Here is a 27947-nt window from a genome sequence, read left to right as displayed (position 1 = left end):
TAGACATTTTTTGCCTAAGTGCTTTGGCTTATGAAATTGCGTACAAAGTGAATAAATTTAGTTTGCTATTTCCTTTTCTTTATTGTTTTCTTTGAGTGCACTTTAAGCAGCTTCTTTTTCAAGTAGTCGCCGATTGTGTGAAGTTTTTTGTGTTTAAATTAAATATGGCTTTAAGTTAATTTAGGAGCACAGTTTGCAGCTCTGTAATGCGGAAAGCTGGAATTCATGAACTTTTAGAAGCGAACAATGCAAATAATGTCGTGTTAAATGTCATCTCGTGTCACGTTAGAGTCACACTCTGCTCTCTAGAGCGTAATAGTTCCGCACAATGTCGTGTCACGACAGAAAGCACGGCATACGCCCAACTTTGTACGCTTTGTGTGTCATATGCAATAATTTGTCTAATTCTATCATCTGAACCCATTAAAAATGGTTAAAAAGGGGTATATGTGCAAATGTATGTAACGGGCAGAAGAAGCATCTACGACCCCATAAAGTGTATATATTCTTGATCAGCATCAACAGTCGAGTCGATCTAGTCATGTCCGTCTGTCAGTCCATCGATCTGAGAACCTTTAAAAGATAGAAACTTGAAATTTGGAACGTAGTTACTCCTAGTGCCAGCGCAGTGCGAGTTTGCTTCCGATAAAAATCGATAGCTTGTCCAGTTTTCAAGCTTTCTCGGAATTTAGGAGCCAGACTCAACAAACATGACTTGTAGCTTTTAGAAAATTATATACAGATCAAGTATTTTTCATATTCTAGCTATAGCGCCCCCTGCATTTGAAGGTTCAGGGTATCATCTAGTCGACTATAGCACTCCTGAAACAAAGAAACCTGCATTTCTGTGCACATAACTTAAGCCGCTGAAAATTTGAGGAAAAATGCGCTTGAAAATTTGTTTTCCATATAACGTTACAGATTCTTTATTTAGTTCTTTTTTTTTGTTTTATTTTATTTTCTGTTTTTCACTTGTTTTTTTTTTTGCGTTTTGTTGCTTTTATAATAATTTTCGTTTAATATAATTGCAGTTGTTGTTTTTTCTTGTCTGTATAAATGTGTGTGAGTGTGTGTATGTATTTGTAAATGTGTGTGTCTGTGTGTGTATAATTTGCCTTAACTTAAGTTTTCCCATGCTCTCTCAGCTTGCTGTCAGCTTACACATTTTCCCACAATTTTCATAATTTTCTTCATTTTTTTGTCAATTGTTTTTCTCTTTTTTCATGTAGTTTGCAATTGCCAATTGCAAAGGGAATTCGCATTTCATTTTGTTCCTGCGCACTTGCAATTTATTCGTTTTAGTTTTGCTTTGCAGTTTAGTAATTTTGTAATATTACTCATAATTTATTCATAAATTTTTGTTGGTTTTTTTCTTTTTAATACTAGTTGCCATTTGTTTAATTTTAATTTTCTCGTTTTTTCTTTCTCTTTCTCCTTTTATTATTTTTATTTTATTTTTTTTTTACTGTATATTTAAGTGATTTTACATAATAATGTACTTATATGCAAATTTATCTAAAACTGCATTTGAAATCGGTTTTTGGTTTTTCTGTTTTTCTGCTTTTCTGGTTTTCCATTTCATTTGACTCATTGGGAATGCGCTTTTTTTGTTTATAGAGTTATTGTTGTTTTTGTTGGTAAAAAATGCATACATTATAAATACATAGTTATCAAATAGTATGATGCCTCGCATTGTGTATGTGTGTGTGTGTATTTGGGTTATATGAATGCTAGAGCTGTGTGTGCTTGTGTTTGTGTGTGTGCATTAGTTATTTATATGTATGCATGTGTGTATGTATATGTACTCGTATATGCCTTCTAACTTACGTTACAAAATATATAACAAATATGTGTAAATGATTATATATAATGTTATTTTTTTTTTGTTTTGTTTTGCCCTCTTCCCAAAAAACTTGTTCTCCTGATGTGCTGTCTGTTTTTGTTTTTGGTTTTTATTATTTATATAAAATATCGTACGTTCTGGTAACTATTTTGCTTTTTCCTTCTTTCTTTTTTTCGTCTGCATCGCCTGAAAGTGCTTGGTAATTATAAAATGTAATAATATATACGCCTATACATACACATAAATGCAAATCTATATAGTCAAAATGTGTGAACTAAATCTCTTGCCGAAAAAAGCAAATTAACGTTGCCAGCAAAATGAGCAAAATGCCAATTTCGTTTAATTTTATAACAGAAATATTTTCGTTGAATTTTATTTGTATTTCAAAAGTCTCTTGAAAATTATATTGTTTAATTGGCAGTGTTTTAATACGTGTTTTTTTTGCTGTACTGTTTAATTTATTAATGTATTCATTTGTTTTGTTTTTGTTTATTTAATTATTTGTTTTTTTTTGAAGCATCGAAATGAAGTCTTTGCAAAATATTGAATAGAAGTCGCATCAATATCAAATTGTCTCCATCGCTCTCAATCTTCTGTGCGGCTTTGCTTTATATGGATTTTAGTTGTATATAATTTTTTTTTAACAGTTAATGTGCTTTTAAAAATTGTCTTGAACAAACAAGTACAGCAAGTAATGCATTTAATTGCAGTATTATTTTAATATTTAATGTACTTTTATTTGTTAAATATTTTGTTTTCGCTGTATGGTTTAACAATTACGTTAAAATCTTTGCACTTTTCAATAGTCAACTCTTGTTGCAGTTTTCTTTAGGTTTTCTTTTGTATATATTTATTTGTTGTTGCTTAGTTTTTGGAAAAGTAAAATAAAATCAAACTATTTTGTTTTTTGTTTTTTTGCTTTAGGAATTTGGGCACTCTGCCTGGAAAACTCTATGATTTATGCATGCACTTGATTTGTTGCAGTGTATTCTCTTCTGTTTATGTACTTACGGTTCCATTTCAATTGCTTAACTTGGCTGACTTTGCAATGCGAAAAAGAAAAAAAAACTCTCACACATAAAATCAACAAAGTAATCAACTTGTATTGCAGCAGCTAACTGGCTTTTCAATTGGATTGTGTTTGTTTTCATCTTCTGCGTTTTCTATATATAATAACTACATAGTATGCTATTGTGGGGTCTCGTATATACGTATATGGAGTATAGATATATACGATGTGCAACAAATGAAACAATAAACATTTTGGAATATTATTATTTTAAATTGCACTCATAACTGTGGCTCAACTTGCGGCTTAGCTTTTTTTTTTTTTGGCCAGACAAATCTTTATGGCCTTTACGATCTCTAAAATGGCTGAAAAAAAAGAAAACAAGAAAATAAAAATGCAACTGGTCAAATAAAAACATAAAACATTCTATATTCCTTCTCAGTATTTTGTCGTGTGGAAAAGTTTAGTTTTAAATGCAGTTGGTTTGTTTTTTGTTGTTTTTGTACGAGTAGTATATTTATTTATATATTTATATATGAAATGTGTGTGTGTGTTTGTGTGGTTTTTTATATTTTTTATTCATTTTACTTGTCGAATGCGGTTGTTGTTATATTTGAATCGTTCATTTCTAGTTTAAATGACTTAATAAGACTTTAAGGTTCTGCTACCAATTTCGTATGATTTAATTACGTTTGTTTATTACGTGCTAAAAACTAATATTATATACAATGTAAAATACTTTTCTTTATCATATATGTTTTTTTCTGGTTTTCTTTTCGTTTACTCTTTAAGTATTTCCATTTAATTATATCAATTGCGCTAAGTTCGTCTAAAGGTAAATTTCTGCATTTTTTCTTTTCCCATTTCTCATTTAATTGTCTTCAGCTAGACACGCGTTTGTTTTTTTTTTTTCATTTCTTCGTGCTTTAGCTTAAATTTTTTATTTTTTATTTTAGAATATCATTTTTTTAGGAGTATTTTCTTCATTCATTTTTCCGCTTGCTGTTGAAAGAAACTGTTTTGGCCAGAACGGTTCGGTCTGTGTATTTCGAATCTGTCTGGTTTTAGTTGTAGGTTTACTTGTGCTGATACACAACGTAACGCCCCTTGTAATGCCAGTTAAAAGTTGTGTTTCGTTTAATTTATTTATATATATATATATATATATATATATATATGTATATATTTATGTGTTTTTTTCTTGTGTATATATGTACTTGTTATGATGGAACGAAAACAGTCTTTGGGTATTCATTTATATAAAGTTTAATTATGTTCTTTAAGTTTAAATCTTAAAAATTAATACGAAATCAAAATAATATAATACTCGTTTAAATCAATTTATGTGTAAATTTAAAAATAAACTAAACGTATTTAGCTTGGCCTAAATGACTTGCCAAACATAAAGTACTTAAGAATGTTGAACTTAAGAGAATAATAATTACATTTATCGCAAAATTAAAATTAATATGCACAACAAATATATTCAATTTCTTTTCCATTTTCACTTCGGTATAATCAAAATGGAAAATGGAAATTCATGCACGCGCCTAATCTAAACTTTGGTATGCTCTCGCTCCTTGCTCAATACTCTAGGTTTTCGTATTCCTTTCTTAAAAATGTTGCGAAAAAATTGTCACGCAAATTTGAATTTCGTTTTTATTTTTTTTTGCGTTCTCTTCACACTAAATTAATTAGAATAATTATTAAATTTAAATGCTGATGAAGTATTTTTTACAAATGTCATTTTACGTGTCAAATGTGTTTAGTTTTATAGGTTTTTTTTTCCTTTTTCATGTTTTTTCGCTTTTTGTTTTTGTTTTTTCTCTATTTTTCCACTAACTTAGGGTTTTGCCATGCTTCTTTGGTTGCGCTTCTTTGTGTTTGAGTTAGCGGGAAAATCGTTTACGATGATTTTTGCCTAACCTCCACGGTCGTGTAGAATTTTTAAATGCAACTTTTGTGGCTACTTAACTGCGTTTACAGTTTCGGGCTTTTCGTTTCTTCTCTTTGTTTTCTTTTTGGCTGGAAACTTACAATTCGAGCTCGGTGTTATGCGGATTGGGCGCCTCCGGGCCATACATGTTGGCCAGCTTATCGAAACGCGGACCCCAGGCTCCGAGGTAGTCGTATTCCTGCTGCTCATCATCGGTGCCTGTAAGCAAAAGAAAATATACAACAACAAAAAAATTGTTTTAATACGCGAATTTCAATATTGCAAGTTGGGAAATAAATTGCTAGTTTTATGTTATGTATTTGATGTTTTATAATACTCGCATTTTTTTATAAAAGAAATTTGCTTGAATCAAAAACATTTGCGAGTGATTTCAGTATTTAGTGCAACATAGTATATCTAGAATTTTTAATGTTTTCCAAAACACATAAAAGCTGTCCACGAACTACCATACAATAATTGCATAGTGTTTCGGTATATTTTGTATTTTCAGTATTTTTACAAAACATTAAATGTCTTCACAAAATACTTTACAATTATTGTATTAGGTTTCGTTCAGTGAATCTGAAATTTATCTGTTATTATTTTTAATATTTTCTTTGTATTTTTCGGTATTCTTAGTATTTACTTAATTTTACACCCAATATTCGGCGGTTTTTGAGCGTTGCTGGCCTGTAAATCAAAAAAAAAGAAAGTAGTAAAATAAATAGAAATCTGCGCATTGTCAACATTTTGAACTACTTGGTAGCATACTTTTTGGGGTGCAGCTAAACCAGCCATTACGCATGTGTGTCAAATATTGCCGCAATATTGGGTGCAAATCTAGTCGTGGTGAGCACCGAAATGCTAAACGAATGCTTAATCAGAATTGTTAAACCCACCTGAGGCCAATGAGCTAAGCGAACCGGCTGTGCTGCCGCCGCCCTCGTACGCATAATTGCGCAAATCATCGAAGGGTGGCGCATTCGGATCGCCATCGGCTCGCTTTTTATGCTCCTCGATGAACATGCCTACATTGGGCTCCTGGCCGGGCATAAGCGTCATCACGGGATCTGCAAAGATTGTTAACAAATGTTGGCAAACGTATTATATCAGAGTTGAGGAAAGTGATCACACGAAACATTGAATCTTAAATTTATTCGGCAAATATACTGCTCAAATTTTGCTCTAGGCATTCTTTTTACAAATATGAAATAAGTACTTACACATAATTGGCATTTTCATGGGCGCCAATTCAGGCGGCATTGGCCCACCAATTGGTATCTGCAATGGCGTTATATCAAAGGCGGTCATATCGTCCTCGCCGCCGCCCTCATCATCGTAATTGATAATATTCTCGCGCACATCATCGTCGGGTCCGGGATATTTGATATGCGCCTCACGGCGTCGATTGTAGACCACAAATACCAGAACGAGTACTATGCGAAAAATCAAAGTTATTTTGATTAATTGGAATTCGTGCATAACTGTACTCAATATCTAGCTATTTCATATGCAACAACCAATTACCAAGGGACTCTACTGCAATATGAACTAAATTAAATACGTATTCGTTTGGCATGCAAAAATAGGGTAATTTAAATGGTGAATTTAACTAAAGCAATTTTACTCGGAAATAGTCGAAATAAAATCTGCGCTCTCTTCACAGTTGCAAAAAGGTTCTTAATTAAATTCTCGCAAGAAAATAAAACAAATGGAAAAAAGGGAATTGCATAAAATGTGCTATAAGCAAAATAGAAAAAACACACGCGCGCTTGTTTTGAAAAAAAAAAAATTAAATAAAATAAAATAAAATAATGGAAGCAAATATAATAGGAAAAAAAACGGTGGAAAAAAGATTTCAGATTTGTGAAAACCAAATGATTGTATACCCTTGCTGAGACATGAGAAATAAAACTTCGATTTTTAGCACAGAGCAAAAAACAGCATTACTAAATAAATATATATTAATTCAAAATGAATACAATGTTCCACGACAAAGTGCGGAAAATGCGTGAAAAACTGGCCTAGCCTTCTTTTTTGACTTGCATATTACGTTAGGCCTAGACAGACGTAGATTGCAGGATCCAAGATGCGACATCCTAGTATTTATATCATCGATATATTTATATATGCGATATTTGTAGGTGTTGCACAAATCGTGTCAAAATTGTAATACCCATTGGAAGAGGGCATAGAAATGTACAAACAAATATGGTGCACATTGTCCCAGTTTTCGCTATCTCTTTCTCTGCTTTTCTCTCTCTCTCTCTCTCTCTCTCTCTCTCTTTCTATCTCTCTCTCTCGCTCTCTATCTCTTTGTCTACAGTTTGCGGCTGTAACTGTAACTGCCACTGTGCCAGCCAAATATTGTTTGCCAAAAGAGCAAAATCGAGCTGCTGCCGGCGCTTTTGTCCACGCTTTATGCCGCCATTTTGTTGTTGTTGTTGTTGTTGTTTCCTTTTCCATTCGTTTCGGTTTCTTTACTTTTTGTTCCGTTTAGCTTCTGTCGCCTTTTGGCTGCTGTTTCGCTGCTGTTTTCTAATTTTGTCCCTGCGTCTTTTGCGAGCATATTGCAGCATCTGTTGCACAGCTCAAAGTTTTTCAACTTATTTGGACAAAGCAGCCGTAGAAGTTGTTCCCCTCTCAAGTAATTTGCTGTGGGCTGTCAAGGGGGGTTGTGTGTGGGCCAAGAGTGTGTGGGGTTACACCAAACTTTTTGCCAAACAGCTGGCAATGGCCAAAATGGACGTCGCGTAATTGCAATTATTGTATTACTCAAATTCGCATTCTCGGTTTGTGTTTGGTTTTCTGCCACTCGCCACATGTTTAATTTTACATTCCATAGTTTAACTTAACATTCTGTAACATGAAGAAGAAGCACAAGTAACAGATTAAAAGAGAAAGAGCTGTCCATTTATTTTCGCCTCCGTTCGTTCAATAAACTTTAATTTATGTGCATCGCTTGGCCGCATGTAATTTGCGGAAATGACTTTTGATGTTTGCCTCTCTGTACAAAAAAAAAGGAGAATTTCTGTAGCTCGCTTGGGCGTGGCCAATTGGTAAATGTATGGCTTAATTAATTTCCAGGCTTCGTCGATTTCATAAATATTCAAATGACATAAACTCCATAAAAAAATACTGTCATTTTTACTTTAATGCTTTTAACTGCGCGTTTTACAAATTGAGCGCAGTTGAAAACAGAAAATGAAAGGAAGAAATAACATAATTGCCACTTAAAGTTCGTATTTGCGGACTCATGCATTATTCGGCTTTATTTGCAACGATAAATCTTGATATATATCGATAAATATCGATAACTTGACGAACACGTGCAAGGGGGATTTCGTCCGATATAACGATAAGTGTCAATCGATTTTCGAAAAACATGGATTGCTCTTGATAAGCATTTATATATATTTTAAACTACTATTGATAAGAATTATATGGAGTTTTTTGCGCAATTAATTAATAAATACAAATTAAAAAATAAGTAAAATTATATGCAAAATTAATAAAAATAAAACAGAACGAAAGCTTAGCAGAGAGTTGAGAACATTGTGCTAAATGAATAAATATACATTTTAAGCCATGCACATATTGCCTGTACTTACTTCGACGATTTCCACTCTAATACTAAGTATATTTGCTTAAAGCTACTCTAACTTGACTTAGGCATATTTCTCAGCTTACCCACTTGCCGCGAATATACGCGATAAATACGTATATATATATATAAATAAATACGTATATATATATATATATATATATATCTATTTACGTGGCTTGTCTATACTTACGTATCAGCGTGCTGAGGCAGAGGACCAGGGCAATAATAAAATCACGGGATGGTGTCAACACCCCCGAGGCCAATAACTCCAGTTCACAATGCATACCGGTGAAGCCCAAAGGACAATGGCATTCATACTTCTTGGGCGGCTGATGATCGCGACAGCGTCCCCCATTGCGGCAGGGGAAAAGCAGGCATTCGTTCTCATTGACGCAACTGCTGCCAGAGACTTTATAGCCCGCAGGACAGCTAAACGTGACAAGGGCACAACCGAAACGTGAAACGTATTCGATGTCAAGCGCGCAGTTTTGAGTGTGTGGGGAGTTGAGTGTGGTGAATTGCGATGTGTAGAGTTGTGTAGCGTTGTTTGTGTGTTTGTTCAAAGTAGAGTGTTGGAAAACAAAAAGAGATTATTTTAAATTTGTTGTACATCATGCAAGGCGTTGTGTGTGCGCGAGTGTTGTAAAGTTTCTTCGTTTCTTTTTTTTTTAACGCTTTCATAAAGCTTGTCCTTGCTGCAGTTTTGAAAATGGAAATTTAGTTCAAGTGTGTGTGTGTAAGGGTGTGTGTGTGTGCGTGGGAGCACAACTGTCAAAAAGTCTTATGAAACGTTCGTTTCGTTCGCTAGCGTTTTTATTGTTGTTGTTGTTGTTGTTGTTCTTGTTGTTATTATTTTGCGCTTTGGCGCTTTTCCATTCACAATTTTCAGTTTTACAGCTTACAGATTTTCTTAGCTGGTACAAACTTTATGCATTTGCGGGTATGTGTATGCAGGGGGGCGGGTGTCTTTTCGTGTGTGTTTGGGGGCTTCTAAAGTGCACTTTTGGTTTTCACTTGCACTTTTTTTTTATTTTGTTTCTTGTTTTATGATTATTATGCAGTTGTTGCTGATAGAATTGAATAAAGTTTCCTGCTGCATATTCTTCTTCTGACCAACCGCAATGTGTACGTCTTCTTCCTTTATTTCTCCTGACATTTCAAATGCATTTGGCACTTGCTTAAGTTTTGTTTTGATTAGTTTGCACAACAAATCCTCTCTCTCTCTCTCTCCACACACATGCACACGTCTGAAGGGTAGCCAACAATTGACATGTGCTGAGAAGCAACCCCAAGTTAATTTATGGCTTGGCACCCCTTAATAATAAACTGTCACCTAGAAACTGTGTGACCTTCGTTACGCATTTTATTTTAAATGTTGAAAAGCTATTTGTGTGCTCTTTGAGGCGAAAAGTTTTCTCTCTACATGTATGCATGGATCCTCAGGAGATTATTAGTAAACATAACCAAAAGTTTTGTGAAACTTTGGCATTTGGTTTCACTTCATTTTCCACTTAGCTGCTTCTATTTGCAGCTGTGCGCGAAATGCAATAATAATGCCACAAATTTGTTTGACTTTGCATGCAAAACTGAATCAAAGTAAGAAAAAAAAAAATAAAAGTCAACAGACTTTGCGGCTGAATACTTTTCAAATGCAGACATAAGACACTTTTGATATATTGACGATTATTGGCAAATACCAGAGACTTCTTGACCAACGAGCCAACAAATCGCACAAAAGCGCCGCACAGCGGGCGGCGGCATAAACTGCAAACTGCGCCACCAAATGCCAGTTAAGGAACAGCAAGAGGAAGCATTGAAGGAAAGCCAGCAAAAACTTTCACACTAAATCAGCGGCAGAAAAAGCTGGGCACAACTAAGGGAAGCAAAAAAAAAAAAAAAAAAGTTGCATAGTTTTTTGCGCTGCGCCTTTTAGTGATTGCTCCCAAGTGCGTTGTTGAAGCTGATCAAAAGTGGGCACTTTATAGAGTATATACATATATATAAATATATATATCTAGATATATTTATACACTTTTTCAGGTTTGGACAGTGCTCGGCACAACTTTGCCATATTTTACGTCATTAAGTTTTACTTAGAGTTGGCATGAAACAATTTCTTTGTATACCCTGTAAACATTTAAGCGCTTGAAATGGTAACGATACTTTTTATAGATGCATTTCATTGAATGTTACCTTCAGCTATGTCTGCCTTTATAATATCATCAGGCATTCTCTATGTATCGAATTCGTGTTATAGATTGTTTCTTCTCTATTATACCGAAAATCGATTTACCTACTTCAGCAAATTCGATTAATATCGATTTTCAATCTAATATTACTTAGGGTTTTTTTTTAATATTTGAATATGATGTGGATTTATTAAAGATTTCTCAAAATCGATTCAGGTTTTTTCTTAATTTTTGGCACTTGAAAATGTTCAAAGCTTCAAAAAGTATAAAGGGTATCTCTTAATCGAACACTTAACTCCAGCCCTGCTCTTGGAACATTATTTACCTACAAAATGTTTGTTCCAAACTTGAACTGTGTGCTTTTGTGTGTGTTTGTGTGTGTATATCTGTTTTTACACACACTCCAACACACACACATGTTTACGCAGCGGAAATGCTCTTAACTTGTATTTAAAAAGAAAAATCTCACAAGTAGCAACCGAAAAAAAGAGAGGGAAGCAGTAGATAAAACGAAGAAGACGAAAATAAAAAATGCGAACGTTGTGTGTCTGCAAATCCTCGCGAGACTCCGCAAATGAAACTGGCAGCTCCTTTGAGCCTCAGGTCTCAGGACTCACAACTCTTGACTCCTGTTGTACTACATATTCGTTCTGCGCATCGTCTATCTGTTTGCTCAAGCGGATTTAGTGCATCGTGATTTTTCGAAATGCCAAAGCTAAAATCAGCCATTGCTCTTTCAGTTGTCTGCGCCTGGCCTCGTCCTGTTGGCCAACTTGTATGTATCTTTGACTGCACATTTATTATCTTACCTGAAGGCATTTAAGCTCTTCAGGATTCTGTGCTTGGCTTCTTTCAGTGCAGTTCACAAGGTAAACGCGCGCCTGTGTGTGCGTGTGCGTGTGCGTGAATGTGGGTGTTGGCTGGGGGGCGTAACAGCTAAAGTTCTTAATATATATATATGTGTGTGTGTGTGTGTGTGTGTGTGGGAGAGAAACTGTAAAGTCGTTTTCTTTTAGTAACTGCACTTTAAGCTTTGTTTTCTTAATTAGTTTTCCAGTGCTGCTCGGAAAATGTTTAAAATTATATTCCATTTTTTTTTTCTATAATTGTTATCAGGAGCATAACTCTGCCTAAGCTCAATTATTTTTACAAAATGTTTTGTATATATAGTATTTAATTAAAGTGCGATTTCAGTGTTTATTATGTTTATATAAGCAATTTCAATTTATATATATTTATATATATGATATATTTTAATATATTTTTTATCCTCTAATATTTCAGGTAATTAGGCAATTGTCTAGAGAAATATTGATATAAATGAAACGGAACTACATATATGTAAGTACATACCTTTCAGTTTGTTGTGTTCTTTATATATAAAACATTTATTTATTATAAAAATATTTAAACACACACACGCACAAACAAACAGAGAGAAAGTTATTGAACATTGTGTGGGGAAACAGAAAATATTGTGCCATAAATAAAGTCGATAATAAAGAAGATGTTAACGCTAACATCGAATGATGCTGATGGAATGCAGATGAATGTGGAATTACAAAACTATATATCATTTTTTTTTTTCAATATAAATATCATGAAATAAGCGTCACATAGCTGATAAATATCACAAGAATTTTATAAAATATACAAATTCGGAATTCAGTGAGCTGTGATATTTTTTTTTTATGAATGAATCGATGCGTGTGTAGCTGAATGATTGGATTTTATGCATTTGACATATGTATATTCGCATGGCATGGTATGGCATGATATATGATATGTATGTGGGCTAAATCAGTTTCAATTGGAGCAAAATAAATGCAGCAAATTATGGTCCAAAAATGCTGGGTAACTAAATTCTATATGTGTGTGTGTGTATGTGGGGGGTGCAAGGCAGGCTTACAATTGAAAAACTCAAATGAAATGCCCGTATATGATATGATGTTGGTTATAGGTAGATATATGCATGAATGAGTTTGTATTGTGAACAGCTAATAAAATGACAGATTAAATGGTAAACGGTAACTAAACTAAAGGCAGGCGCTAAGCACTAGTTGCTCACTTTAAATAATATTAAATGGTCTCTTTGTTGTTGCATATAAAGCTAGGTATATATATTTATACAGATATATATTTTTGATTTGGAATTGATTTGAATTGCTCACTCAGTATGATCAGCAGGCAAACGAGTATGGCCGCCAGGGCGCCCATGCTCAGCTTGAGGGTCTGACCCTCCTGCACCAGCTCACAGCTCTCGCCCCAGAAGCCGTCGGGGCAAATGCAGCGATAACGCAGACGCGGCTCGAGATTAATGCACGTGGCGCCGTTCATACAGGGCATATCGAGGCATTCGTTGCGATCCATGCAGCCCTTTGAATCGGGCGACATGATGCGTCCCTCGCCGCAACTATTTTTTTTATATTTAAAATTCGCATTCGATATCGAAATGTTTAAGTTAACATGATATTGTTATATCTTTGTTAAGGGCAGCTAAGTGTGATTAATGGGCAAGAGAAACTAAAATAATTCGCATAAATGTGGGCTAATGTTGGGTTAGGTCTAACGTATGTCCATTTACCGATTGCTGTTAAGCTCTTAGCAAACGAAAAAGTTAAGCAATGTCTGATGTTACTCTAACCGTTTAACCGATTACTGTTAAGGGGTAAGCCGCCAAACCGATGGATGTTAACTATTTGGTAAACATTATTTTCTTGGTTGTCCTTGCTGATGTAAGTTTAGCTGATAACTGTCAACCGTTTGGTAAATATAAAAGTCTTATGTAGAGCCAATTTGGTCAGTCTATGTTCTTCTATTCGTTTTCTTTAAAACCGTAACGTTATCTTTGGCGTTAGCCTGGCTGGCTTTCAGTTCATAATCGATCAACCGATTGTTTTTTATGGTTTATCTGTCAAATTGAATGACAAATAAGTCTTACTTAGGGCCGATATGGTAACATTTACCTCCCTGTAACCGATTCCTGTTAACCGTTTTAGAGGCTTATTTAAACAGAGTTCAGCTTTTAACAGTGGCTCTTAAGCGTTTCGAAATAGCTTTAAGGCAAACAGAAAAACGAAAAACAATTAAGCACTGTTAAATACATTTAAGTGTGAAATCAGTTGGGTTATAGTTTATAACCTTTTAGCCGATTTATGCTAACCGTTTCACAAGTGCTGAACAGCCAGAAATGTGGAGGCCAACTAAGCACAAGTACCGCCACGCGTGATGCGTGCTGTCAAACGCCACAGATATACATATATATATTGCTACTGTGTGTGTTTTTTGTGTGTCTCTGTGTGTGTGTCTGTTAAGCTAGTGCCTGGTGAAAAAGCGTGAATATGTACAGTTGCGTTCAGGTGATGGAGACAAGAGCATATCGATTTGTGCCTGCCCTTAAACCTAATCCGATTGATTTGTCACGCAACGTTAACCACCCCAACACGTGGCCAGCGACTAACTCGGTTTGTGTGTGTGTCCTGGACCAGGACGAGGCAGCTCAACAGGCTGGCAACGTCAGTTGATTGACGTACAGCGTAAGCTGCCGGTGACGCGGCACAATTTCGATTTTTCACTGCTTTTATCTTTTATTTATTTTATTTTTATGTCGCAGCCTCTAATTGATTAAGCCTATCAAATGTTCAATGCCGATTCTTGGGCATGAAATACTTTTTGTGTCCTTGGTATTTTTCAACACTCGTTTTGTGTATTTTTAAATTGTTTAATTTTGCCGTATGACCCATGTGTGTTTATTAATTTTAAGGTTTTGTTTTAGGTATTTTTGTGTTTTTTTCTTTTGTCCACAGTCCGAGTTGTCATTTTTTTTTTTTTTTTTTTTTTTTTTAAAAAACGTTTTCATTATGAGAAACGAAAGAGCAATACATGAATGTGTGGTATGTAAATTAGAATTGAATTTAGCTAATGACAAGACTTACGTGCACTCATAGACATTCCAAAGATCGACACACTCGAAGGGATCGGGACAAATGACATTCGAGCAGGGCTTGTTGGAGGGGCAACCCTTTTCCAAATTACGTGCCATTGTTGCCTGGCCCCACTGAGTGCCATTCATGGCGGGTGGCAGGGGCAGGTGTTTGCCCTCCAGACTGCAAAAGATAGAACAAAATAATATAAAGTTAGTTAGTGGGCGGGAAAAGATATTCGAAATAGCAGCAAAAATCAGAACAATATTGAAATTCGTAAATAAAAAAAATCAATTAAGCATACGCACCGTATATCATCTAGACAGCTCTTCTGATAGTCCGCATACACTTCAAATGTGCGCACGCCCGTATATTCGGCCTTGCCGCCCGCATAGACACCCTCCTGTTTGTCGACCAACAGCCACTGATGCCCCACAAACTCGAACGTCTCATTGTAACGCCTGCCCTCGCCGCCATCCAGCTCCAAGGTGGCCGCCGAGCCATAACGATTGATGCGCACCACATGCCATTGGCCATCGTTGACGGCCACCGAATTGAGCCACAGATCCTTCTCCTCGGTGCGCAGCGAGTTCAAATTGTAGCGGAAATGCAGACGTGCATCCTTTATCTCCAATATGCCGTATTCGCGATTGTGCTGATCGCTAACCCGAAACAGTTCGCCGTGCTCCTCGCGTGTACGGAAACGCAGCTGCACCTGTGTGCTAAAGCGGTCGGGCTCAAAGCTTAGAGCATATTTGACATAGCTCTGCGCCTTAAAGGTGGTGGGTACAGTGGGTATATTGCATGCGGGGCCCGTCCAGCCGGGTCGGCAATGGCAGCGTGCCTCCGAAAGGGAGCCAACGCAATTGCCATGCTCCCAGCAGCGTGCCGTTGCCTCCGTTTGGGCGCACACCTCCTCCGTCTGTGGGCAGCCGGCGACGCTGTTGCGCGACAGGCCCGGATGGGCCAGATCATACAGCTTGGAGTTGTGCACCAGATTGCGTATGCAGCCATCGAAGCCCTTCGCCGTGGGCATATAGTGCCAGAAGTAGAGAGATTGCTCGAACTGCTCCCGATAGAGGCCGCCCACCTGCAGTGGTGCGTTCACATTCAAGTACTCATTGAAGGGCGGTATCTGGCCGCGTGCCTGACACGAGGTATCATCGAATTCGGGCGGAGTGCCGTCCTCCATTTCGCTAATCTCGGCCGATTTGCAAAAGTCAACAACCATGCGCACACTCTCCGTATCCCAGAACAAATCAATGCGATGCCATTCGCCGTCGTCCAGCGTTTTCTTGGTCTTCACGCGCAGCTCCAGTGTGCCCGAGCCAAAGTCTATCAGCAGCCGGGGATAGCCGCGTTCCAGCTCCAGTGCCACAAAATCTGAGATGAGCATCTCATCGCGCTCGGGCGGCACAATGGGTCCATTGTAGATAATCAAGCCGTCCGGCTTGCGTGTTATAAACTCGAGACTCAGATGGGACTCGTCGCACATCTCCAACGGTGGATACCAGGCCCAGCCGTTGCCGCGGAAGCTGCGAGTTGTCTGCTGGCAGCGCGGACCCGTATAGCCCGCCGGGCAAGAGCAGTGCGGTCCGAAACGTGTGTCCACACAACGGCCGCCGTTGTGACAGGGCGTGGTACGGCAGGACTCGGGCTTGGTGAAATTGCGTGCACCACAGGTGCAATCGGCCAAGGTGTCGACGCGCACGCCCACCAGCGCCGTCTTGTTCGCATTCACCATATAGGGCAGGGGGCTAATCTCGAGGGCATTGGTACAGCTGCCCTCGCACATTTGATTCTCGTACAGGCACTCATCGATGCCAACCATGGTGATATTGATGCCCACATCTTTTTCGATCTCCTCGCGATGCATCAGCACAATGCCATTGAGTCGGACTGGCTTGTAATAGGGTGAGCCGTGCGCCGAGAAGCGTACATCGGTCAGCGGTGGGTTGCGACGCTTTAGCTGCACGCTAAATATATCGACATTCTCGCGTTCCGTATTCAATAGATCCGCCAATTTATCCCTAAAACGATCCAGCTTGGAGCGACTCAGGCTCTGTGTGCGATAATTCCATACGCGTATGAAATCCTCATCGGAAATGCCCGAAAGACGCACCGAACCCGAATTGATGACCGCCTCGTGTGGTATCTCACGCACCATAACGGTCACATTGGCCGGCACATCCGTCTGGGTGTGCTTCCGATCGTAGACCTTGAAGCGCAGATGGTAGCGACCCTCGCGTGTGCCTGCGCGCATTGTCACCATGCCAGAGTCCTCGTCCAGCTTGAAGCGTGGATGCTCCTGCGCCTCCCAATAGAACTTCTTGTCGGGCAAATCCCAATCGTCCAGATCGTAAACATAGACGCGGCCAATTGGCGTATCCGGCGACTGTCCCTGATAGTTGTACACGAATATATCCTTCGAGCCCGGCTGCATCTTGTTGTCGTTCACATCGCCAATGATCACCGTCAGCGTACTAGTGCCAGTCATTGCCGGCGAGCCATGATCCTTGATCACAATGGGTATCATGTACTCCTTCTGCTGCTCTCGATCAAAGGAGCGCAGTGATGAGATAACCGCCATGCCATCACCATTGGCACCCTCTGTGGATGGGCAAGGGAATAGAGAGAAATTTATAAAATATATATAACAGTATATTACAAAAGACCCAAGACCCCAACTTATTCAATATCCTTATTGTTTTGAATCACTATATATAAATATGTTTGTCCAGTTTGACTGACTGACTAAAAATGGGGGTCAAAGATTTGGTGAGTTTCCCACTCCCATAACTCAATCAAATCTCATCCGATTTCCACTAGGTTTTGCTTGTTGGTCATGGCTTGGCCTCAAGATCAATGTGGCATCTAAATCTGGCTGCATGATTCTTGCTCGTAATTAATGTAGAAATGTTAGCCTCAAATATCCTATATAGACGTAAGTCAAAATTTCCCAGCCGATAACTCGGTCAAATCGCGTTCGATTTTCGTAAGGTTTGGCTTCTTGTATATTTTTTTCAATATTTGCAAATATAAATTTTTGATTTTAATAATATTTAATAAGTATTCAACTAGAAAGCACATTTGCGTAATTAATATGCCAACACATTATTCGAATGCTGTGTCCAACTGTTGGATAATAATACGATAAATCTGCTGTGTCAAATTTAGTTTTGTTGCTAAGCTCTTAAAAGCATTTTCTAGTTAATTGTGCAGCGGAATGGGCAAAAGGTACCAATAGAGTTTGCTGTCAACCAGACAGAGCTCAACCTCAGATGCTAAGCACCTTTATTAGTCTACACGTTTCCGGCTGATTGCACACTGGAAACAACTTTGGAAGGCAGCTTTTCCGACAATTTTGTGTGTGTTTTTGCCCATTTGTTGTAATTACGCCTGGCGGGCCAACAAGTGTTAAGACTAACTCGTACATGCACATATTCTAGCCGCATGCATACAACAAATGTCGTTGCTAATCCGACTTACCACTTGCCACGCCCATGCAACCCAGCGCCCCCATTCTCCACCCACGGTTCTTCTATTTCCATTCGGATTGGTCTGCTGCCTTTTGGGGAAGGGCATTGGGCAACGCACATTTCAAATGTATTTTTAAAGAGACTCCATGGTGTGTTTTTAGGCAAATTGTATGCAAATACGTTGAAGTCGACAAGGCCAATACACCACAACACACACACACACAGACACATACACTAACAAAGTCAAGCCACAGGCGCAAAACTTTTCCGACTCCCCGTTGGCGCGCATTAAAATTGGATAACAGCCCGCACTACCCATGTACAGACACACAACACACACACAGACACACACCACACACACACACACAGTCGTCGTCTCAGTAGCAGCTTGAAGCACCAAACTGAGCTTGTATCTGAATGCTTTGACTTGGCCGGAACCCGAGCGAGCGTTCTGGCTGTCGACTCAACTATTTTTTTGCATGTGGGAATAATTTAATTGAAAACTTGTGCATTTTGCTATTTTATTTTTTGTCTGGACAGGTGTGTGTGCCTCTGTGTGCGACTCTGTGTGTGTGTGTGTGTGTGTGAGTGTGTGGGTATCTTTGCTCTGGCTTATTTAATTTAAATTTTCACATTGTGTGTGCTGCTGCGGTTTGGTATTACCCGTTTTATGGCCCAATGCTTGATGCTATTCATTTCATTTATATTCAAGGTAATTGCATTTTTATGCTTTGGCTTTGCCACACATTGTGACAGCCAATACGAATACGAATTCGAATGCGAGCTCTAAATTCGACATATCCGTTCGAAAGGCAATATTATTGTGCATAGTTTGTATGGACAACAACAATAACAACAATAATTGCAGTAGAACATTTTGCACTTTCGCATTGTTCAAACTTTGACCCACATATTTGGCTAACTTTTATGCATCGCACTTCGCCACTTGGGGTCAACTCTCAGCTCTCTCTTTTGGCCATCAATGCGTGCAGTCATTTGCCAAGTGGTGTGCTCATATTTAGAAAATAGCTAACCAAATGGCCAAAATACTATTATTATTCTTAACTTCGTGTAACTCAAATTAAAAATTAAAACATTTTAAAATAAATGTTGTCTATGCACACTAGCACTAACTAACACTTAAGTGTTGAGAAATGACACCATTTTTTATTATGTTTATTTGATTTTTGACACACTTTTTACTTCCCAGTCATCTTTTATACATTGCTTAGGTTTTATTTAGTTTATTTTCTTTACGTTATATTGAAATCTTGCTTTGTTTGTAGCATGTCGCCAATTTCAGTGTTGTGAAACGACATGTGCATATGTTTTCATATTTTGGATTTGCAATCTATGAAAAAACTAATTAAATTCGAGTTTTGTCTATAAAAGTAATCAATTTACTATTTTTAACTGAGAATAACTATCTCTACATCTGATTATAAAAATTAGGTGTTGTGAAGTGACATATTGGGCTAAAGGTACTTCATACTAGCATTTCTTTGCAACATAGCTGTGTTTTCAAATAAAACACAATTAAAAATTATTCTTCCCAGCCCTTAAAATATCTATGAAAATTAAAATAAAAACTCTACTCACTTTGATCCTGTTCAACCTTGAAGGAGGCGCGTATAATATCATCAGCGCTGGGATCCAGGCGGAACTGGAAGGGTGGGCCATTGCTCTTGGAGCGATCATCGTCATCGGTGGCCAGAATTTCGACAACTTTACGTGGCGGCACATGCTCCGGCAGCACGGGTCTGTAATCTTTGAGGAACTTGGGCGCATTGTCATTGATATCCTGCACAATAACCGTCAGCGTAGCTGTTGCTGTTTTCGGTGGTGAGCCATCGTCGATGGCCAAAATCTTGACCTGATGCCGCGGCACAACCTCACGATCCAGCGAACGCTGTATAGTGACCGAACCATTCTGATTGATGGCAAACTGACGCTGGCGATCCGAGGAGCGATCTATCGAATAGGAGACCTTGCTCTTGCCGCCCTGATCCGGATCGGTGGCCTTGAACTTCTCCAGCTCGGTGCCCACTTTGGTGTCCTCGAACACGGACACCTCAACGTTGGCGCGCTCAAAGTGCGGCTTGTTATCGTTAATATCGCGCAGCTTGACCACCACCCAGGAGTAGGCCACATGATATTTATCGTTATCATTATCCTCGCCCTTATCGTTCACCTGTATGCGAAAGCGGAAGCCGTTGCTCTGCAGCTGATCCTCATAGTCCAGCGGCTGGACAATCTTTAGTGAGCCGGTGCCATCATTGTTGCGCACCATTGTAAACTTATCGGCGCCGTAGCCGCTGTTATCGATAACTTTGTATTGGAACTTGTTCGTTTCGTCCTCGTCGTGTACTGTGACTGTCAGTATGGGCATTTCGGGCAGGGCGGTGCCATCCGTTTCATCCACTTCTGTGAACCATTCGTCCTTGGTGAACTGCGGCGGCATGTCATTAATATCCTTGACACGTATAGACGCCGTGCCCGTGCCCTTTAACCCCCCGCCATCCATGGCAACCACTTGTATCGAATAATCCGGCGTACGCTCACGATCCAAACAACAAACAGCTGTCTTTATTACGCCAGTGTCTGGTTCTATTTCAAAAATGGGTGAACCCGTCTCCTCCTCAATCACATTCTTTTCGATCGAGTAGACCAGACGCGCATTCGAACCCTCATTGGGATCGTCATAGTCGACAGCTGTCATGGTCATGACCACCATGCCGGCGGTGCCATTTTCTGTAACGTTGCCAAAGTAAACACCCTGCGGGAAAATGGGCGCATTGTCGTTGATATCCTTCAGATTAACCTGAACATCCGCATAGCCCACAAGACCCTCGCCGCCCTCATCCTGAGCAAAGACGGTGAAACGCCACTGTGGTCGTCCGTTCGGTTGATCGCGATCCAGCGGCTGCAGGGTAGAGTGTGAGTTAGAAAGAGAGAGATAGGAGATAAATACTGTGTAAATACGAATTCAGCTAGAATAGAAGGAAGTTAACCTGTTTGAGCCGGCTATTGTGTAATTTTAGCTGTCATAACCGCAAAACCGATTAACATCACTGTAAACATTGTTGGCGCACATAGCCAAGTTCTACACTTACAAAAATCAAAAGCAGTTCGAAAGTTCTCTTTTGCTTTGCTTGAAATAAATATTTTCATTCTTGAAAATACTTAGAATTGAATTAAGTACACTCTTTTCATGAACTTTAACTAAATTTAAGTCAATTTTTTCAGGCATTTGATAATTAGGAAAAAAGGTTTAAATACGAATTTGGTGCTCAGCTTACGAAATTTTGACTTGATTTGAGTACGCAGAATTTTGAATAAATTTCTTCGAGTGCACAACCACTTGCCCAGCTACCCTCAAATATATGAAAACGCACAAGTGCAACTCGACGAAGCTCCGGTAAAACTCCCTGTGTCTGTGTATTTGTGTGTGTGTGTGTCTGTGTGTGTAACCCTGTAAAATTATCCATTCACAATGGCAGCGCCCACAGCTGTGCTGAGCTGTGGGTCGCCAGTCCCTGGTGCTGATTTTGACTTTGATATGCATACAGAGGCTGGCTTGAGTGATGTGATGTGAAGCTCCGGCAATCCGGCAGCCATTACCCAACGCAATCTGAGCCCCAAACCTCACCTGGTTAAAAGGGGCCGGGTTAAGACCACCTTTTTATAATAACAAGTACAGAAAAAACGATTTTAATCAGCACTTTTGTATCTCTCTTGGCTCATGCTGTTACGCAGCAGCCAGCCCCTGGATACCGACAATCTACAGCCGGGTGTATGCCCCAAAAAAAAAAAAAAAAGAAACCCCTGGACCAGCTTCTGGCATGACAGCCACAACGTAACGTAACAAATACAACAATAACAGCAGGACATGCAGTAACAAGAACAGCTTTTCATAGCGCTGACATTGGATTAGTTGTAAAAAATTGAAAGCGGCAAAAAATAAAAAAACATACACACAGTCCTCATGCGTCGTCATCGCTTTAATTTGCATGACAAATTTGACAGCATTGTTATGACATATTCAATTTAAGGGATTAGTTGGACTCCGAGCGCCTGTATGTGTGTGTGTTTTTCTGTGTGGGTTGCATGTGTGTGCATTCATGTTCATATCCTTATGCTGCCCTATTTTTCTTAACTACAGCACGCGCATTATTGTTTTAACCACAACAGTTTTTGTGCTTTTGGCTGCACATTTTGATACAATATTACTTCATTAATGGCCAATAGGGCACAAAAAAATATACAATTTTTTCAAGTGTTTTTGCAGGGTTTTCTCCTTTTTTGTTAGCTTTTACGAGATATTTATTTTAATTCGCATGGCTTTCAATTAGTATATTTGCATTTTTGAAGTTGTATTGTAAAATCTTTTTAATATTCTAGTAACAATTTCTGTAATGTTTGCGAACATTCTGTTAGATGTATCACAATTTGCTGTTAACGACGCTGTTAAGTTCCTTGCTGCAACTTACAGTAACAAGCAGAAACATTTCAACAATAATATTATCTCATTTAGAATTGATTTGAAGTGCTTTAGAAAACTATTTAACATTCTTTTAGCTTTGCAGTGAAGCTACACTTTATTATGTTAGGCTGATTATGTTAACTACCACACTATACAAAATATATCCAATAATAAAATGTGGCACAGCTCTGTAATGATTAATAATGTTAATTTATCTGTAATATTTCTTAATGATAGCTAACAGTTCACAATAACATATTAATGTTAAGGTTTAAGTTAACTGCACTACAAACGTATTTTAAAATGCAGCATATATTTGAAGCACATATAAAACTCAAGCTTAAGAACACTTAGAAGTTCCCTCGATACGTCCATAACTCTCTTCAGTTAATTGACTTGCTCAAACTTTATTAATTATCACACCACTTTATTCACGTCATGCACGATTCACGCGATTAAAAACCATTTTCGCAGCAAATAAAAACAAGAGTGGGCACTTTTTTGTTTTAAAAGGCATCCCCTTCATAAATCAATACAACTATATGCGCATTGATTTAAATGCGTTGCCACAAAAGCGCCCACAATTCGTCGCCCCATAAAAACTTAAATGTTAAATAATGAGTTTCGCGCGTTCCCAGTTGCGTTAAGAATGGGTCTGGCTGGCGTTCTTATGCAGGGGCCCGCCGCAGCTGTCTGGGGATTAAGTGTGCATTGATGGAGCTTAATCAGAGCGCATATTGCGCAATCATTTTCAGTTACCGCTGGCCACAACAGCTGTGTATTCCAATGTGGCCATGGTCCGCAGTTTTTAAGCACTCTTCTAAATACCCCGCATGCCCTCAAAGCGGGTAGACTGCTTGTTGCGTAAAGCTGACAGAACATAGTCGTGAAATACCTGTTTATAAAGTTCAAATATTTGTAAACAGAAGAAGACAAAATTAAGAAAAGTTCTTTTGAGTTTGTGCCTTGTATTCTATGCCGAAGGTATTTGCTAGTCGTGCGCATTCGTAGTTTTTTTATTTATACATATTATCGGCATGTTCGTTGCGGTTTTGGTGACATTTTGTTAATGCTTCAATTGCAGTTGTGTTGATTTAAGAATGTCCCGGATTTATTATTACTGTTTTTTAATGTTTTTTGTACACTTACCTTAAGTACGAATATTTCGCCCGTTGTGCGATTAATGTCGAATTTGCTATTGGCTGGATTATCGGGATCTATGCCTTGGCCAGTTAGAAAATAAACAATATTCTGCGGACGATCCTTGTCGCCATCCGTGGCGGTGACCTGTAACCCGGTGCGGTGCAGTGGAAAATAAACATAAATAGTTATAATATTAGTTTATATTTTCCCTTTGTATTTTTTTTGTGTAAATCAAGAAAAGATAAACAAAAGTGCAGCGCTTAAAACTAATATTAAAATCAAGTAGCAGAACAAAGGTAAAAAAAGCAATAGAATTGAGTGCATGCAAAAAGTAAACTCTGCAAGAGTTAAGAGGAATTTAACATAGCAATTAGTTTTGGTCGTTTTATAGCACTTAACATACATTGGCTTAACAGTGCGCCAGGTGGCGTTTTAGCAGGGTTGCCACACTCTACGCAATTTTGTACATTTGAAGTGTTGGCAATTAATAAATCCCAGCACCTGATATATTATTTATAAGTGCTTTTCATGGCTGTTATTAATTTTTTAATATGCAATTATTTAATTAAATTAGTTAAATGGATAAAACCAAAGGTTAGTTAAGCACAAGCTTATAAAACCATAATAAAAAATCTCTTAAAACTGTAAACAAAACCATGCAAAGATTTAAGCGCATACATTTGTTGCATTAATAATTAAACAACTAAATTTAATTAGCAGCTGCTACTGTGTGTGTTTGTGTGTGTAAATAAATTGTCAAAGTATTCAAAATATTTATGCATGCATTTAAAGGCCGACCACAAACAACAAACGCAACATTCAAAATTTTGCTGAAATCTCTTGAGCTCACATTTCGCCGATTCATAAAAATAATATTTTTGAATGAAAATTAAATTTGACGCACATAGAACAAATTAAATAAAATATTTTTGTATAAATATTTTGTATAAAGCAGCAATCATATCAAATTTAATGCTCAGGCGAATATACGTTTCTCAAAGCCAACAAAATTTTTAATAATAATTGAAATTGCAAATGGCCTTAACAGCAAATAATAAACAACATTGTGCAGTGAGTATTTCTTTCAGTTTTCATTTCGTTTCGTTTCTTCATAGTTTAAGTTAAATTAAATTATACACCTTTTACCAACCAGCACAGGCTATTCATTAATTTTATTATACGGATGTGTGTGTGTTATTGTTATTTTAATATAATTTATAAGAGGGCGAAATGATTTCGATGAGCTTTTGTTGTTGCCATGTTAAATTAATTGTTTAATTATACACACATGTTATTATGCAGCATGTACACTGAGAGAAAAAAGTCAAGCTTTCGATGCTTAAATTAAGTAGATAAGTAAATGTCAAAATTTGTTAAACCCTCTGTGCCTTTATTTTCTGTGGTTAACTAATTATATTATATCACAACAAAATGGTTATAAAATCTTTCACCGGCTTATACGCTTTTCGCTCAGTGTACATTATATATAGTTTATGTTTAAGGTATTTACAATACGATTTAAAGGAGCATACGATACGATATATTGTGTGTGTTTATATACATAGATTTATATGTTTTTGTATAGGATAATTGTGAAAACGAAATAGCGACCTGCATAATGGTAAAGGGCGTGGCCATTTCCTCGTTGAGGCTGCGCTCATATAAAGTTTGTGGAAAAACCGGCGGCAGATCGTTGACATCGCGAACACTTATAACGATTGTTGTTTGATTTTCATTTAAACTATCCGAGGCGACCAATTTCAGCTCGTACTAACGCACACGTAAAACCCAAATAAAAACCAACAACAACATCAACAACAAATATTGGGTCCATGTGCGTTAACAACAAATAATGCCATAAATAAGAAAAGGAAAAAAATAAATAGCCAAAAGGAGAAACAAATATAAATAACAATCAAGTATAAATTTAAAATACGTTATAAATAATACAAAATAAATTGAGAATAAACTATTTATATGCTTGCTAAAAAATGAATGTTAAATAAAATATATATGTATTTCCGATTCCATTTACAAATGTTCCTTCTACGGTTTTCTATACATCATGTATATGGTTTTTTGTTCTTTTCGAATTTCATGTGTGTGTCGCACTGTCTATTTTAATCCGTGACATGTTCGTTTATCAGGTTTGCATGCCTCTTTAATCATTTATATTTGTTTAATAATTTTTTAAACTAAGTTATTTATATTGACCTTTTTTTTTTATATTATTAGCTGCGCGTGCTTAATGATTTATCAACATATTATTCTTAGTTTGTCTGAGTTTTTGAACTGTAAATAAATAAATGTATTTATGCATGGCAAAATACATTTCTTTGTATCATTTTTTGCAGAAGCCATCAGCAAATCGCTTCCTTTTTTTTCAAAGAAAAACACGTCAAAGCAAATACGTAAAGTTGAACGTAAAAAGTACTAGACAAAAGTGTGCGTTAAAAAACACATTTTTAATGCCAAAAGTGAACGTACAAAACTATAAAAAAAACGTGTTAATGGTGTGTAAAGTATTTAAGCCTTAACTTAATGTAGATAATTGAAATAAATGTTTACTTTGCGTCGACCTAATTGAAATGCCATTAAATCAAATATATTTATTTACTTTATTTGCGTTGTCAGTCATAAAAAGATGTTGACTTTTTGTTTATTTATTTAACTGATTGCAACAATTTAAACCAAAAAAAAAGGGAAACTTTTCAGGCAAAGAAAAAAAAACGCATGACATGCATTAAAATCTAACATAATAATATTGCTGAGGGGAAGGGGGACAACGTGGCGTATGCTTCATATACATATGCATTGGGTAACATATTGAAAAAGCGCTACAAAAGAAAAGCTAAAGAACAAACTCATGACAATCACAACTAATGTCAACTAATATTGACAAATCTCTAAGTTCGATTTGTTTTTTTTATTTTTTATTTAATGACCTGCAAAACACGCTTGGGCAAATTGCGATCATCCTCTTCGGTAATTTGTGTGCGATATGTGGGTCGCTCAAACACGGGCGGATTGTCATTAACATCCTTGACATGAATGATGACCGTCGTATAGTTTTCCTTTAAATTATCGGAGGCAGCCAAACGCAGCTCATACTGTTTGACAAATATTTTGTTAATTAAACGTTATTAAATAATTAATTTTAATTTGTTGCCAGAGCCGGCATTAAATATTCATTTGCATTCTATAAGTATGTTCTGCATTGTATAAATTCCTACTTTTCACTCTCTCTCTTTTGGTCTTTTCCGTCTGCCTTTCAATTCAATTAAACTTCTGGCAAAACTTGCCAGCACATTGGCCAATTGTTCAAATTGAAATTCAATTAATGTTTCGCCTGACTTTCTTCAATTCTATCAAGCCTTATACACTTCGTGAGCTTTTTGTCCTTTCCGCTTTTGACCACAGCGTGTAACTAAACTTGTTTGAATTGTTTAAATATTTAACTAGCCTCGCGGTGCAGCTGCTGCACATAATGAAATTCATTGGGAATTGCACTTGCTTCACAGTTTCTTAATGAATTTTATAGTCGTTCAGATCTTGCTTACATATTGAATTGCTAAATTGATTGCACAAGCTAAATATACAATTAACCTGATTCTGAGTTTGTTGCCAATCGATGAAATTTGTTCGTGGTCTCATTTTTCAGTGCACATAAATTATTTATATGCCAGTTATGCTAATGTTATATGCATATAACAGTTTGTGCGTATCCCAGTTATGCCTAAATTACATGAATATAATAGTTTTTGTGTTCTATTGGACCTTCTTTTGTGGACCAGATATGTCCATTATAAATACATATACCTGTTTGTGTGTGTGTTTTTTTTGACGCATTTGTATGCCAGTTATGCTTCTGTTATATGCATATAACAGTATATAGCAGCTTGTGTCTTCTACCGGATTTATTTGTAGACAATTTATGAATAAGTTATGTGCATATATCAGCTTGAGTGTCCTACTGGTCTTCTTTGTATGCCAGATATGCTTGTTATATGCATATTAAAGTTTGTGTGTGTTTACAAGTGTATCCACTGAGGCAAGAACCCGGTAGGAATTCAATTTATTTAATGCGACACAAACAAATTTTACAATTGACTGAACCCTTGCGTATATCAAATATAAATGTATATATAAAATTATATATATATATATCACATAAATATGTATGCTAAACTTACCCTGCGTCGCGTCTCGTAGTCCAAAGCGCCGGCCACATAAATGGCACCCGTCATATTTTTAACAGCAAAAGCGCCGCCAATGTTGCCGCTGGTGATTTCATAGCGTATACGTGAGGCTGGAAAATAATTGTTAGCAATTCGT

At 37.3% G+C, this 27947-nt stretch overlaps 2 protein-coding genes across 17 annotated transcripts in view; one reads left to right on the top strand and one right to left on the bottom strand.

Annotated features, from left to right (window-relative positions):
* The window catches only part of LOC26531773 (uncharacterized), a 255554-nt gene that overhangs the window by 56524 nt on the left and 171083 nt on the right, over nt 1-27947 (top strand). For 7 of the 8 annotated variants that reach the window (XR_004304675.2, XR_011416678.1, XR_004304676.2 and 4 more), the window contains exon 3: nt 11869-11925. The exons of the other annotated variant lie outside the window; for it this stretch is intronic. The gene's annotated coding sequence lies outside the window, so the exon portion shown is untranslated. The remainder of the gene's footprint in view (nt 1-11868; nt 11926-27947) is intronic. 8 annotated transcript variants of the gene reach the window in all.
* The window catches only part of CadN (neural cadherin), a 182174-nt gene continuing 155261 nt past the window's right edge, over nt 1035-27947 (bottom strand). For 3 of the 9 annotated variants that reach the window (XM_070209145.1, XM_032438471.2, XM_032438472.2), the window contains 10 exons: nt 27806-27921; nt 26558-26722; nt 23619-23756; nt 19586-20909; nt 14816-17117; nt 14520-14690; nt 12756-12997; nt 6012-6224; nt 5688-5858; nt 1035-5007 (listed from right to left, as the gene is read on the bottom strand). In XM_070209145.1, coding sequence (XP_070065246.1) covers nt 4886-5007; nt 5688-5858; nt 6012-6224; nt 12756-12997; nt 14520-14690; nt 14816-17117; nt 19586-20909; nt 23619-23756; nt 26558-26722; nt 27806-27921 — 4964 coding nt within the window. In that variant the 3' untranslated portion in view covers nt 1035-4885. Of the gene's footprint in view, nt 5008-5687; nt 5859-6011; nt 6225-8585; nt 8825-12755; nt 12998-14519; nt 14691-14815; nt 17118-19585; nt 20910-23618; nt 23757-25223; nt 25383-26557; nt 26723-27805; nt 27922-27947 lie in introns of all 9 variants that reach the window. The other 6 variants (XM_032438474.2, XM_032438473.2, XM_032438477.2 and 3 more) reach the window with 3 other exon arrangements.

This window comes from Drosophila virilis, chromosome 4 (genome assembly GCF_030788295.1).
Source record: "Drosophila virilis strain 15010-1051.87 chromosome 4, Dvir_AGI_RSII-ME, whole genome shotgun sequence".
Taxonomy (NCBI): domain Eukaryota; kingdom Metazoa; phylum Arthropoda; class Insecta; order Diptera; family Drosophilidae; genus Drosophila; species Drosophila virilis.
Note: the sequence above shows the minus strand (reverse complement) of the source record. Positions and strands in the feature narration are given on the sequence as shown.